This window comes from Bos javanicus, chromosome 6, assembly GCF_032452875.1.
Source record: "Bos javanicus breed banteng chromosome 6, ARS-OSU_banteng_1.0, whole genome shotgun sequence".
Classification (NCBI taxonomy): domain Eukaryota; kingdom Metazoa; phylum Chordata; class Mammalia; order Artiodactyla; family Bovidae; genus Bos; species Bos javanicus.
The window spans coordinates 115,878,874-115,892,843 of NC_083873.1; the positions used below are offsets into that span (position 1 = coordinate 115,878,874).

A 13,970-nucleotide genomic window follows, 5' to 3' on the forward strand; every position below is an offset into this window, starting at 1 on the left:
GACTCAAGCCGCTGAGATTAAAGCATGGTGAAACAGGAAAGAAAGAAACAGAAGAGAAGACGCCGCTCTTACTGCGAGTTAAACTGCAAATCAGAAGCACCTCTGCTCCCTGCCTAGACGAAGGGGGATGACGGTGAGAGCCCCGTTCTGTTTCTAGGAGGGCATCTCCTGCTGCTATCCCCTGGCCTCACTAAGTGGTAGGTCCACCCTGACTTGAGTCCGTCTGAACAAAGTCTACAGTTGGCGGGAAAGGCTCGCTCACCGTTATCATCGAGGAGGATGTTCTCGGGCTTTAAGTCCCTGCAAGGCAAGGAAACAACACCACAAAGTCAGTTATTTGGGGCGGAACACTGGGCTCCACCAGTTCCAGCGGAAAGACCCGCAGACACTTCCCCGCTCTGAGAAATGGCGAGGTCGGCAGGTAACGGCGCCTCCGTCTGTGGGTCTGTGGGAGCCCTCGTGTTGCCACAGCCTCCAGTGGCCATGAGGAGGAGCCGGGGCAGGGGGGCTCTACAGACGGCATGCACGGCGAGGGCGCAGAGCTCACCGCTCCGTGTGGGGGCGTGGGCTTCGCAGGAGGCGATCCAGCCGTGAAACGTGCAGCTCAGCGGTGAGGAGTTAGTCCTTGACGAACTCAGCTCCATTTCTCTCACCATTAATAGACTGTCAAAAATTTCAACGACTGGAAATCCCCGGCCAAGAAGAATTCCATCTCAGGGTCAGATCCTGGCTCTGCCCACCGTCCTCACCTGGAGGACCCGCGCGCAGAGCCTGCTTCCAGGCTGGGCAGCATTCAGGGAGGCCAGGCCTTGTGGGGGAGCGTGTGACCCGTGGCACTAACTGTTTATCACAGTTCACGGCCAAGCAGGGCAATGCCAAACTTCAAATACGTGTGTGTCACCAAAGACTAAAATATCTAAATGTGATATCTCAAGCTACTTGTTTTTTTCCTTGGCGAGGAAAAAACCTAGTTTTCAGAGGATTTCTATTTAGCTCTGACTTCACGTGTGGTCCTGTCACAGTGACCCATCTCCCTCAGCACAGCCGCTCCATCTGCAGCCACGTCTCCAAGAACCTGCAGAGGAGACCGAGGTCAGCACAACGGAGCAGCCGTTCCGAGGCACTGGTCCCAGAAGAGCCCCGCAGAACCCCATGCCAGCGCAGGGGGCGGGGGCCGCAGACACTGAGATGCCCTGGGGTAGAAACCGCACGCCCAGAAGAGAGCAGAGCGAGAACGTAGGCGTGGGGCTCTGCGCGGAAACCTTCCTGGGCAGACATCCCGACACTGTTGCTGGTGGCCCTGGGGAGCAGGGGGCGGGAACGGGTGCCCTCTGCTTGCCCTGCCAGCCACAAGCAGTCTTGTTTTCTCTCTGTATTTAAAGAGTCCTGGTAAATGCTGTTGACAACAAGGTAACCCTCCTTGACATGGGACGTTCACAGGCACGGCCACATGCACAGGACAGCCGCCCGCCCGCCTCACCGCAAACGTCTCACCAGGCGCCCTAAAGCCCCACTGCTCCACGCAAGGCCAGCACCGCTCCAGGGCAGCCAACCCAGGGCCCAGCCAGAGACCCACCGACTCCCGGCCGCCTCCTTGCCTGGTGTGGGAAGCTGCCCTAAACCACTCCCACCGGCTCTGCCGTCAGCTGTCAATCAAGCACCAGTCACCTGCTCTGAAGGGAGACCCGCAGCATGTACTGCACAAAATACTAATCTGTAGCAGTAACGATGGGCTTCCCAGTGGCTCAGTGGTAAAGAGCCTGCCTGCTAGTGCAGGAGATGTGGGTTCAGTCCCTGCGTCAGGAGATCCCCTGGAGGAGAGCACGGCAACCCACTCCAATATTCTTGCCAGGACAATCCCATGGACAGAGGAGCCTGGTGGGCTACAGTCCACGGGTCTTGAAGAGTTGGACACGACTGAGTGACTTAGCACAGTGGTAATGACATCAGCCACCCCCTGGCGTGCTCACTGGATGCCAAGACACATGCTTAAGCGTGTTACACACAACGCCTCCTGGGACTGTCACAGCGTCTCCGGAGGGTGTTTAGACACTCTTGGGTGTAGGTGCCACTCTTAGGGTGCAGCCATGTCACTGAATCACTTGGATGCCAGGCGACAAGCTGAGACCAATTCCAAAGCGGCCTGCTCACACCCTGCCCCACACCACACACTGGCATCTGCCAGGGCAGAACGCCACAGCTCAGGCTACAAAGTGTTGTCCTTTCTCGAGCCTTCCCTCAAAAACCACTCCCCAGGAAGGAGCCTGTGGTCCCGTGGCTAAGACTCTGAACTCCCACAGCAGAGGACCTGCAGTTCCATCCCTGGTCAGGGAACTAGGTCGCATACACTACAAACAAGGACCCTGCCTCCACTACTGAGACCTGGCGCAGACAGAACACGCAAATAAATAAATATTTGAAAATGATAAACGCCCATCCTGTGTGTCTCTTCCTTTTTGATTTTGGAGCTGCTAAAATAGGAGAGCATTTTTATTTGTACTACCTCTGTGCAAAGAGGAAGACACTCTCTCTAGGACCTGGTCTGACGAAAGCTGTCAGTGGTGGTCTCTGAGGAAAGGCAAGGGGACACGGGCACCTTCCCCGTGAAGCGTGTGTGCAGTGCCTTGGAGGCGGGACAGGCCGTCAGAGTCTGAAGGCCATGGCTCATGCGTGCAACAGACGCTCAGGGGTGCCTCCTGATGGCAGGTCTCCTGGACGCAGCAGGCACAAGACAGACCTGCTCAGTCAGAGGGCAGGCGGGAGCCCAGGGTAGAAGGCTGGGGAACGGAACCGTCTGACCAGTGCAGGGAATGCATCTCAACACGAAGCAGGCCAAGGCGGCTCAGCTGGACTTAACTGTAACAAGCTCACTTCCTCCAGCAGCCACGTAGCAATCAGAGCTCCTCCAGCCGCCCCCGTAAGTCCCAGAGTAGCAGCCTGTGCCCCCACCTTCTGCACAACTCATGGTAGGTGGGACCGTCACCCATCAGCCCAGCCTGCTGGGAGCTGATCCTCAGGAGATACTCAACTTGGCTCTGGGCCACAAAAGACAAAGAAGAAAAATCACATCAGAATTGGGATGGAGAAGAGGAAGGTCTTCTCGGAAGTGAGCCAGCCAGGGGGACCGGCCCCAGGATGGGCAACACGGAGCACTCTGAGGACCAGCCAGGGAAAGGGGCTTCTAGAAAGTGGGTGTCTGTGCACTAATTCTGCGTGACGGCAGGAGGGGGCCGGAAAGAAAGGCCCCTGAGAGGGCAGACGCACGAGCAGGGCAGGCAAGATGACGCCAGACAAGCTCCGGGAGAGCAAGCCCATCTGAGGAGGACGTGACCTCGGCCACTGACCACGGGAAACACAGAGGGATCAGACAAATATGCTGGACTGATCTGGGGACCAGATTCAGGGAGGATGTGGGCTAGAGGGGAAGGAGTGGGCAGAGCCCTTGGGAACTAAGAAGGCCAGCTAGACGCACCCACTAGGGGATGAGCGCACACGGCCCGCAGGTGGATGCACTGGGCTGAACGCAGGGAGTGGCCTGGGGCGGCCCCGAAGAGTGTCAGCGCTCAGGACCCCCAGCTTCTAAAGGTGGAAGAGGGACTGCTGTCCCTAGAACCCAGATTTATGCATCACACAAAATTCCATCCACGGCACTTAATTTTCTCTACTGAATTCTAAGATGAAAAAAGTATTAAAATAAGTACAATTATTTCAGAACATTTGTTATTTTGTTGGAACATCGTCCCCAATCCTCGGAACAACTATCGAAATATCTAAGGACTTTGGAAATGGGTTCCTCTCGTGCTTGTGAGCAGCACGACCAACTTAAATGAAAAGTACTTACCGGAGAGAGAAGAGAACTAAAAAGAAAACCGAGGTCTGCCCCTGATTGGCCATACTTCCAATGGTGAGGGCGCGGCCCCAGGGATCAGGGCCAGGGCTCCCCACTGGCCCTCCCGCCCCAGCCCCCACGTGGCCCATGAGAGCCGCTCAGGGCGGACAGGCCTCGAGGCCCCGGGAGTCCTGTGCCCCTACCTGTATACAATGCGCTCCCGCTGCAGATCCTCCAAGCCACAGCACAGCTCGGCCGCGTAGAAGATCGCTCTCTGCTCCTCGAAGCCGGGGTCGCCCAGGTTGTGAATGTGAAACTTCAGGTCCCCTCCGTTCATAATGGTTAGCACCAAGCACAGGGACTTTTTGGTTTGGTATGTGTAACATAAGCTAACCTGAGGACAGCAGTGTTGTAGGAAAGAAAATGCAAAAACCTGCTCGTTAATTGGCGATGCACTCTATTTGTGAGCAACAGTCAAAGAGTCCGTGTACACAGTGAGAGCACCGAAACGCGGCCTGCTTTGGGGGAGAAGTGCACCAGCACCATCGCAAACCTCTACCTGATGAAGCGCTAGCAGCTGCTCAGCGCTGAAAGCAGAGAACTTCCCAAGTGCGTGCGCGCTCGGTCACGTCCAGCTCTTTGTGACCCCATGGACTGCAGGCCGCCCGGCTCCTCTGTCCATGGAATGTCCCAGGGAAGAATACTGGAGTGGGTTGCCATTTCTTTCTCCAGGGGATCTTCCCCACCCAGGAATCAAACTCGAGTCTCCCACGTCTCTTGCAGCAGCTGGTGGATTCTTTGCTGCTGAGCCACTGGGGGAGCCATGTCTAAGTGAGTAGGTGTCAACCTTCACAAAGAACTTGGGGTGGAACTCCTCAAAGCTACATTCTAGCCGTCGAGCACTGGCACCCCATGCTTGCGGACTGTCTGCGCTCGGCATGGGAGTCGGACGCCTCCGGCGGAGCAGAGGGGTGCAGAGCTGCTCAGCTCTCCCAGTGCCTGTGCCGCCAGCCATGCCCTGAGGCTTCGGCACTCTCCTGTGGTCTCGCCGCTCGCTCCTCTGCACACGCAGGGGACACCTCTCAGCCATGCCCAATACTGGTTTTGTGAGCCTCTCTCGTGAAGTGCCTGTTCAAGCTCTTCACCCACTGTCCTGCTGGTCTGCAAGTCAGTTTATACCCGTGAGTACACACATACACGCCCTTCTGGGATTCTGGCTGGGCTGCATTTCACTTGTCTTACGGCCACCACAGTCCTGAGGCTCCCACCCGTGAGCAGGGCACCCCACCGTTTGTTCAGGGCATCTGTAGTTGTGTGTAAATATTGTTTTACAGTTTCCAGTGTAGAAGTCTTGCACATTTCACTGGATTTTTGTCTAGATTCTGATGTTTCTTAATGCTATTGTAAATGGTTTCAATCAAAGTTTTTCAAACTGTTTCGTATCTAGTTGGTGCCATATCTAATAACTTGGCCAAATTCTCAACCAGTTATCTAGAGAGTCTTGGACTGCCTTCACACAGTCATGTTGTGGTGGGGGGTTGGGGAGGGGCTGTGAGTAGGAAGAGGAGATGAACTCCACAGAAGTACCAGTCAGGACCCCCTGAGATTGGCCATAAGCAGGAAGTAATGAACAGATCAAGGGCAAGGGAAAGTATTTCCAGGATCCTGGCAAGAGGCCAGGAGTACAGAAACCAAAATATTGTATTTCAGTAGAACAAACCATAACTATTATCCATGTCCCTTTTGCAGCGCTAGACTGTAGATTTTGGTGTTTGGAGATAGTTACACAAATATGTTTAAAGCGACGCTAAGATAAGCCCATTTTATCAAAGGTTTTCTTGTAAAGCACGTACAGAAGGCTGACACGTCGCACACACAGCAAACCCTTGCTGTTAAACTAGGTGACAGCTCTGAAGGCCTGTCTGTCTTGGAAGCTTTGTGCCCAGCACGAAGTGCTGACCTCAGAACTGAGAAGTAAATGACACCATGAAGCCTTTTATAAGTCGTCTTTCCCTCTCTTCCTTCAACATGTAATTAGGTGGAGGAAGCAGCTGTGGAGATGAAAACCCGCTACTTAACGCACAGCCTGGACCCAGGACCCCTGGGCTCAGCCCTGACCCATACAGTGAGGGTGGAGTCAGGCCTCACACAACTCGGCTCGCTGGCTGAGGGCGAGTCGTGAACCTGCGCCGTCAGAAAGAGGGCGGAGGCGGACACAGACGAGGCCCGAGTGAGGGGCCGGGCAGAGAAGCGCTTCAAGCCTCTCAACCAGCTGGGGCTTCGGCCAACCGCAGGGTGAGCCCAGCCACTGATGCCACCAGAGAGGGCAGAGGGTCAGCGCCAGACTGGGCAGTGGGGACACGGGCGGATTCATCACAAACCACCTGTTTGAGTCCAGGGAGGGCTGGGCAGGGCAGTGGAGGGCTGCTCCTGCTCCTCTCCCCTCAGCGGCGGGACAGTGAACCCCGAGCACACTCGGCTGGGGTGGGCTTGTGTCCAGCAGCACACGCACTGGACAGACGCCACTTGCCCAGCTCGCCATCCCAGGGAGGACAGAGAAGATACTTACTACAAACCTACTGTGCACTTTCTCTAGGATTCTCTTCTCGCTCAGGGCCATGGCCTCCCCTTTCCTCCTCTTTATCCTTTTCTTCTCCAGCTTCTTACAGGCGTACATCTTTCCTGTAGCTCGCACTTGACAGGCACAGACCTAGTTTTTAAAAAAAAAAAAAGACACAACACAACAGTTCATATCCACTTGGCAGTTCTCAGGCTGCCAAGAGAAAAAGAGTGTTCTCCATGACAGTTCCCTCTGGTCAAGAGCAGCGTGGACTCTGTGGGGCCAAGACCACGGCCATCACAGCCATGGCTGGGTCCCCCTGGGCACTTCCCTCTGACCCTCGGGTCCTTGTTGAAGAAGGGAGCTTATGAACCGAGCACAGTGCCGGCAGAACTCGCTCTGTGAGATCCTGCTGCATCTGCTTAAATATATCTCCCTGTATCTTTCTACTTTCTGTACAAAAACAAAAGTTTCTGACAGTAAATATTCTTGATTACTTTTAAAATTCAAGAATATGTGTATTTCATAGAATCCATAGGCTTTCATACCTTTATTTTACTTAATTAGTTCTTAAAGTAATATTTATATATTACTTCACATTATGAAAATTTCCAAACCAAGGTAAGTGAAGAGAACAGTACAATAAAGCTCCCAGCTTCCAGCCTTCCCTGGTGGCTCAGTGGTAAAGAATCTGCTTGCCAATGCAGGAGCTGTAGGAGACATGAATTCGACCCCTGGGTCAGGAATATCCCCTGGAGGAGGAAGTGGCAACCCACTCCAGTATTCTTGCCTGGAAAATCCCACCGACAGAGGAGCCTGGCGGGCTACAGTCCATGCAGTTGCTGAGTCGGACGCAACTGAGCAACTGAACAGCAACCAGCCTTCCAGGTTCCAGGCTATCGACACAGGCTGTCATGGTTCCTGACTGCCACCTGCCCACACCCCACACCTGCACACACACACGCCACACGCATGCACAGAGGATTACTTTATTTTTTAAATTTTAATTAAATTAATTTTAAATACTTATTTATTTGGCTCTGCCAGCTCTTAGCTACAGCATGTGGGATCCTTGTTGCATCATGCAGGATCTTGAGGTCAGATCAGATCAGATCAGTCACTCAGTCGTGTCTGACTCTTTGAGACCCCATGAATCGCAGCACGCCAGGCCTCCCTGTCCCTCACCAACTCCCGGAGTTCACTCAGACTCACGTCCATCGAGTCAGTGACGCCATCCAGCCATCTCATCCTCTGTCATCCCCTTCTCCTCCTGCCCCCAATCCCTCCCAGCATCAGAGTCTTTTCCAATGAGTCAACTCTTCGCATGAGGTGGTCAAAGTACTGGAGTTTCTGGGGTGTGTGCAATCTTGTTCCCTGGCCAGAGACTGAACCCGGGCCCGCTGCACTGGGAGCGTGGAGTCTCAGCCATGGACCACCAGGGAAGCCCCCCAGAGGACTACTTTAAAACTGAATACAAGACGTGATACGATTTTATCCATCGCCCAAAATAATTTTGATGGTAAAATATAAACCTCATTGTGAAAAATATTGAAAGTATTAATAAAGACAATGATAAAAAACCCCGATTCTAAGATAACTCTCACTGATACTGTACTGTATAAGCTTCAAAGTGCCCCCTTTGTACATATATCTGCAAGGATATATAGCTTGCTCCCCCTCAACCTCTGGCTTTTAGGGGAAATTGGGCTTATGTTACAGAACAGATAATATTTTATAACTTTTTCATCTTACTGTGTGACTATCTTCTCAACATTAAACGTTCTACAAATACGTGACTATTCCAAAACGCAGTTCATCATTTTCCAACCACGAAGTCTTGGCACATAGTCTTCGCACATCTCTTTTATCATGCATGCACTGAAGACAAATTCCTTCAGGTGGAGTTGCCAAGTCAGAGAGCGAGAAGGGAGAGGGGGTGGGGTGGCTCTGCAGCCCCTCAGCTGCTCCTCACAGAGATGGTGAAGCAGGGCTCATGAGGCCTCTGCAGGAGACCACCGCGGGCTCCCCGATCGCACAGCTGGAAGTGGAGGCACAGGAGCCTGACCTCAGGGTGCGTGGGTCCCAAGGACGTGCTCTCTCCACCGCCCATCAAGCAGGCAACGCTGCTCACCCAGCCCCTGCCCATTGCACCGGCCTCAGGACCCACCAGGGCTGCCTGGAGGGCTCAGGGCTTAAGTGAAAGCACTGCTGTTGACCAAATGAGACCAAAATGTTGGCCTTTCACACTGCCAGAAGAGGTGCCGGCATTTAGCAAAGGTAAACGCGCTGCCAGCATTTGGACTGGAAGGGCCCCAGGCATCTGCCTCAGTCACAGGGGTCTAACTGGCATTCCCGAGAGAAATGGACCACCCACTGACCCCTGCCCCGGGCCTGGCGCAGCGCAGCACTCCCAGAACACGTCTGTGAAAAACCACAACCGTTTCTCTGTCCTCCCAGCCGATTGTTTGGGAGCACCAGTCGATGCATTTAAAAAGTGCTGTGAGATCATAAGCAAACCGAGTCTTTTCACGACAGTGAAAACTTGCCGACGTGTTTCTGCTGAGTCCATTGTTAAGACCTCTGTGTGGCCAGACCGCGGGCTTCACTGCTTTGTAGACACAAGAGCCCGGTGCTGGAAGCTTCCTTCCTCTGTCCTCACGAAGTCCGAGCTCTGTCCCTGGAGGCAGTGTGGGGCCGGCGGCATGGACCGAGCGCTCCGGAGGCGCGTCAGGAGATGGACTCCTTGCAGATGCGTCTCCCGCCGAGGGCCCAGCGCGCTGGGGTGGGGCTCACAGAGCACCAGGCAGCCTCCAGGGCCACAGCGGGCACCCCACAGGCTCTCCGGAGGCTGGCACACTGACCAGTCCCTCTCGTGGCCACTGCGAGTGATGACAGGAGGCCCCAGCAGTGTGACTCCTCCCGGGCTGGCGCTGGCCATGGCTCTGGACTAGAATTTGGGAGCACACGCCATGTGAATCTCACGCAGACGGTGGCCCGGCTCTGACCCGGCTCTGGGACTTAGGAAGGCTTGAACTCAAAGTGACTGCTCCACACACTCAACGAGGCCGTTAGTGTCTCCTTCAGCTGCTCCAGAGAGCGTGACGGGACTCTGAACACCGACCACAACCGTCTCCAATCCCATTTAAAGACCATCTCTCGTGAACCTGTGGGTAGTGTCTTTAGGATTTTCCCCAATTTCCATATTTTCTAACACCTTTCGAAGTAGGTGTAAGGTACATACACATCCAGAGTTGAGTTAAATAAGCATATTCAATAATATTTAACAAAATTTAGTAATATACTCTGTACTAATGTGAACTTCCAGGCTAGTCCTCAGTGATAAGAATGGAATAACAGAAACTCCACCAAATGGAAACAGAACAATCTTTTCAGTCAGGATAACCTTACTAAACTTGAACACTGAAAACATGAACTAAGAACTGAAATGTAAAATCACAAAGATAGTGAATCATTCTCCCCACTGCATCTCTGAATTTTTTAAGAGCATGTACCTTTTGCTCAAAGTTCAATCTTAATTCTCGTGGCTGCTAAAAGTATTCTTAAAATACACAGTAAAGAAATAAATGGATTGGTAGAGTCGATACATTACCTGAACATCTCGCCTTTCCGTGACCCCCTTCGGCTTTTCTAGAAGTACTGCTCACAGCTGTCAGGTACGACTTACCTCTCCAAACCCGCCTTTCCCCAGGACTCTGTAGTGCCTAAATGTGCTCTTTGTCACCGGTTGCCTAATTAATGACAAGGGAAAAAGAAAGCCTCAGGTCTCACATCACATTGCTATTTGGAAAGAGAAAAACCTACCTAGCCGCTGGCCTGGCCTGAGAAGGGGACCCTGGGGAGGGTGCCCAGGACCAGCTGCCTGTGCTCAGAGAGGGGCTCCTCAGCGGGACAGCTTTCAAGAGACAAGCACGCTAACATTTAAAACTGTGAAAACACTGAAGACAGACGCAGAATGATCCTGCTATCCTTACTGACTGAACTAAACACAAGTCTGCGGCCAGCCCACACTAGGAGAGCCCTCTGTGTTCTCTTTGGCACAGCTCCTGGGCCTCTCAGAAGGCTGGGGAGGGAAATGACATTGACAGGGAGCTGCTCTTTGAAGAAAGAGCCTCAAAGGCGGTGTTGACACCGTAGCAAAAGAAACCTGTATGAGCTAGAACTGAAATTTAATAAATCAACAATCATTGTAACAACGCTGGTAGCAGCTAACACAGAGGAGGAGACAGCTGGAAGGCATCACCGACTCAATGGGCGTGAGTCTGGGTGAACTCCGGGAGTTGGTGATGGACAGGGAGGCCTGGCGTGCTGTGATTCATGGGGTAGCAAAGAGTCGGACACGACTGAGCGACTGAGCTGAACTGAACACTTCCTGAGCATGTGTGTTGTGCACCGAGCCCTGTGCTGAGTGTTCCACACTCGTTCCTCCGGTGACTCCAGCGTCCAGGGTGGTGGTGGTGGTTTAGTCACCAAGCCATGTCGGACTCTCTGTGACCCCATGGACTGTAGCCCACCAGGCTCCTCTTGTCCACGGGATTTCCAAGAATACTGGAGTGGGCTGCTATTTCTTTCTCCAGGGGGTAGGTCACCCAAAGCCCATGCAGGCCACGTCACTGAGGACACACAGCTAGTAGGCGTCTGGGTAGCGGCTGAGATGGCAAAGAGCCGAGCACCACGTCGGGTTCTGTCTCTGTGAACCCAGGACACGGTTTACTGTCCCACGGTGGCACCAGCAGGGCTAACTGTCATTTTAACAAGAGGAAACAGGGCCCACTGGATCAGAAGAAATTGTACAATATTAATAATAAGATTTCCAATAGTATTTTGACAGAAAGGTATACATCGGTCAGAATGCAAATGGAAGTCACGATTTGTTCACTGAATGTCAGAGGAGAACATACCTTTCCAGCCATTTCCACTGTAAAAATCGAGAAAAATATGCACTTTCTTGGTATTCTTCAAATGCTTCTTCACTTAAATGGTCATGGACAATTCTAGAAAGAGATTTTATGCAACTATGTACATCTGGCTGCAGTACAAAATGAAGACAACTCTGTGATTTAATGCATGAGTGAGCGCAGGATACGGGAAAATGAATCATTACCCACAATTCAGTATATTGAATTTTGCAACTACAGAATCTCACACTAGTTTCCAATGCTACCAGTGAAAACATGACCGCAAGAATTCAAAAGAAATAAAACCAATTTACCTTTCTAAAATCAGAGGTACTTTTTAAGTATTAGAATATCAGTGAAGTAATTACTTGATAAAAATAATCTTCCAGTAGAAAAACAATAGTTTAAAATATACTCAAGGTGTGTGTGTGTGTGTGTGTGTGTGCGCGTGCATATGTGTGCCTGCACACATGGAGGCACATGTATTTCAGGAGGGAATGTAAACAGTTTGCAATTACTATTGGTGTAAATGTATAAGTGATAACAGTCATAGGGTAGAAACTGTTAATATGTGACGTCACCTTTTTTTTAAATATTAAAAATAAAGCTCTCGAGGACTTCCCTGGCGGTACAGTGGTTAAGAATCTGCCGGCCAGTGCAGGGGGCATGGGTCCGACCCCTGGTCCCGGAAGGTCCCACACGCCGCAGGGCAACTAAGCCCGTGAGCCACAGCACGGAGCCCACTGCACTGCTGAGCCCGGGTGCCTAGAGCCCGTGCTCCACACAAGAGAGGCCAGCACCGCGAGAAGCCCGGACGCCACAACGAGGAGCAGCCGCCTCCCCGCAGCTAGAGCAAAGCCCCGCGCAGCAAGGCCCAGCGAACCAAAGACAATAACACAATTAGCCAATCAGAGCACTCGATACATCGTTTGATGCTACACGTTTCTTGAAGAAATCTTCTGCAATGAGCCCTGCCTCTTAGGTTTATTTATGACTCTGTGATAGTAGGAATACAATTGGTCCTTGGGGAGTCGGTGAGGAACAGGACGCAGCCTGCCCTTTAAAACGGCGCTGCAGTGGATCAACATCTACGGAGCTGACGCTGGAGGGACCATCCACAGCCCGTCCTGACGACCCTGACCGCTCAGTCAAGGACACAGGTGAGTTGGTGGCGTCCAGCTTGGGACGGGGGTGGCCAGGGCCCTGCGGCTGCAGCGCACTAATCCTGGGTGGGGAGCAGACGGAGCCCTCCTGAGCCGCAGTGGAGTCACCGACAGAGAGAGAGGAAGCCATCCCCTGGGCGTGGTGGAGTTTAACCGGGAGTGACCACAGCCTATCTGAGAACTGCTAGTAGGTCGTGAGTGAGGAGGCTGTGAGAATAATCCCAGCACCATACTGGTTTCAGACTTCTGAGCAAATCACTTGATTTGCTTCCCTTTATTTTGTACAAAGAGGTTATTTAGATGTTCCTGGATTGACTGATGTTATAGCACAGCACTTCTCAACTTGTGTTCTGAGGCTCCCTACTTCCGAGACCCTGGAGAGGGAATCGGGGCTTCCCTGGTGGCTCAGCTGGTAAAGAATCCGCCTGCAGTGCAGAGGACCTGGGTTTGATCCCTGGGTTGGGAAGATCCGCTGGAGAAGGGAAAGGCTACCCACTCTACTATTCTGGCCTGGAGAATTCCATGGATTATATAGTCCATGGGGTCGCAAAGAGTCAGACATGACTGAGTGACTTTCACTTTAGAGGGAGTTCAGTAATGACGTGTGTTTATAAATGCACTAAGTCATCCGTTAGCGTCTTAAACTCTCATTCTCACGGAAGGGCCTACCAGAGGCCACAGGCCAGGGGACCACGTCACTGCTCTGCAGGACAGCAGAACATCGGTGCCGTCACATCCCACATCAACACGAACTCCGTCAGTGACACTGGGTGCTGAGAGGCTGCCACTGCAGTCCTAGAACTAAGCCTGTCCCGGAGGCCGGGCCCTCACACCCCCACGTGTGAGCAGGGGTGGCCCTGCCCTGGGGCTCCTGTCCCTGGCGAGCACGTGGGCAGCTCAGCTCCAAACACCTGTGACCAGTCAGGATTCTAACACCGTCGGCTCAGTTAATCCCCTTTATAAAGGTCCCTCGGTGTCTCCGTGAAAGAACACAAACACTGCCTGATTCTAACTCGTTTGTGTGTTTCACGGTCTGTATAAATTAGTAAGGTCAACGGCTAAGTCAGCTTCCCAGGATGTCAACTTTACTTCCCAATACTCCTTGCCTCAAAGCAGCAGACTCTGCGCCACTGCCCTAGCCTGGCACATGAACCCACCGCATACAATCTGTGAATTCATGACACTGAAAACCGCGCATCAGCTCATCACTGGTTTCTGATGTGTTCATCTTCACACTCCCACTAACCGTCACGTGCGGACTCTCACCAGAGCTTCGTGTGGGAAGCAGAGAGGACCCACTTAGCTCACTACGCAGGACCAGGATTCTGGGAACCAAACTGAGAAGGGAGGGCTTGGGGGAAATAAAGGCCATGACAAGACAGGGATGAGGCAGAATAACAAGAACCCAAACTCCTAGAGGCCACACGATGTTGTGCTGCCGTCTCCAGTGCCGATGCCACGTGCAGCGGATGGTAAATGACAGTTAATAAACATGTAGGAGT

At 52.6% G+C, this 13,970-nt stretch overlaps 1 protein-coding gene across 13 annotated transcripts in view; it reads right to left on the reverse strand.

Annotated features, from left to right (window-relative positions):
• Positions 1 to 13,970, reverse strand: part of GRK4 (G protein-coupled receptor kinase 4) — a 58,542-nt gene that overhangs the window by 12,906 nt on the left and 31,666 nt on the right. For 8 of the 13 annotated variants that reach the window (XM_061420997.1, XM_061420995.1, XM_061420994.1 and 5 more), the window contains 5 exons: positions 11,309 to 11,401; positions 10,075 to 10,138; positions 6,399 to 6,539; positions 4,033 to 4,262; positions 263 to 300 (listed from right to left, as the gene is read on the reverse strand). In XM_061420997.1, the coding sequence (XP_061276981.1) occupies positions 263 to 300; positions 4,033 to 4,262; positions 6,399 to 6,539; positions 10,075 to 10,138; positions 11,309 to 11,401 (566 nt within the window). The remainder of the gene's footprint in view (positions 1 to 262; positions 301 to 4,032; positions 4,263 to 6,398; positions 6,540 to 10,074; positions 10,139 to 11,308; positions 11,402 to 13,970) is intronic. The other 5 variants (XM_061421006.1, XM_061420996.1, XM_061421007.1 and 2 more) reach the window with 4 other exon arrangements.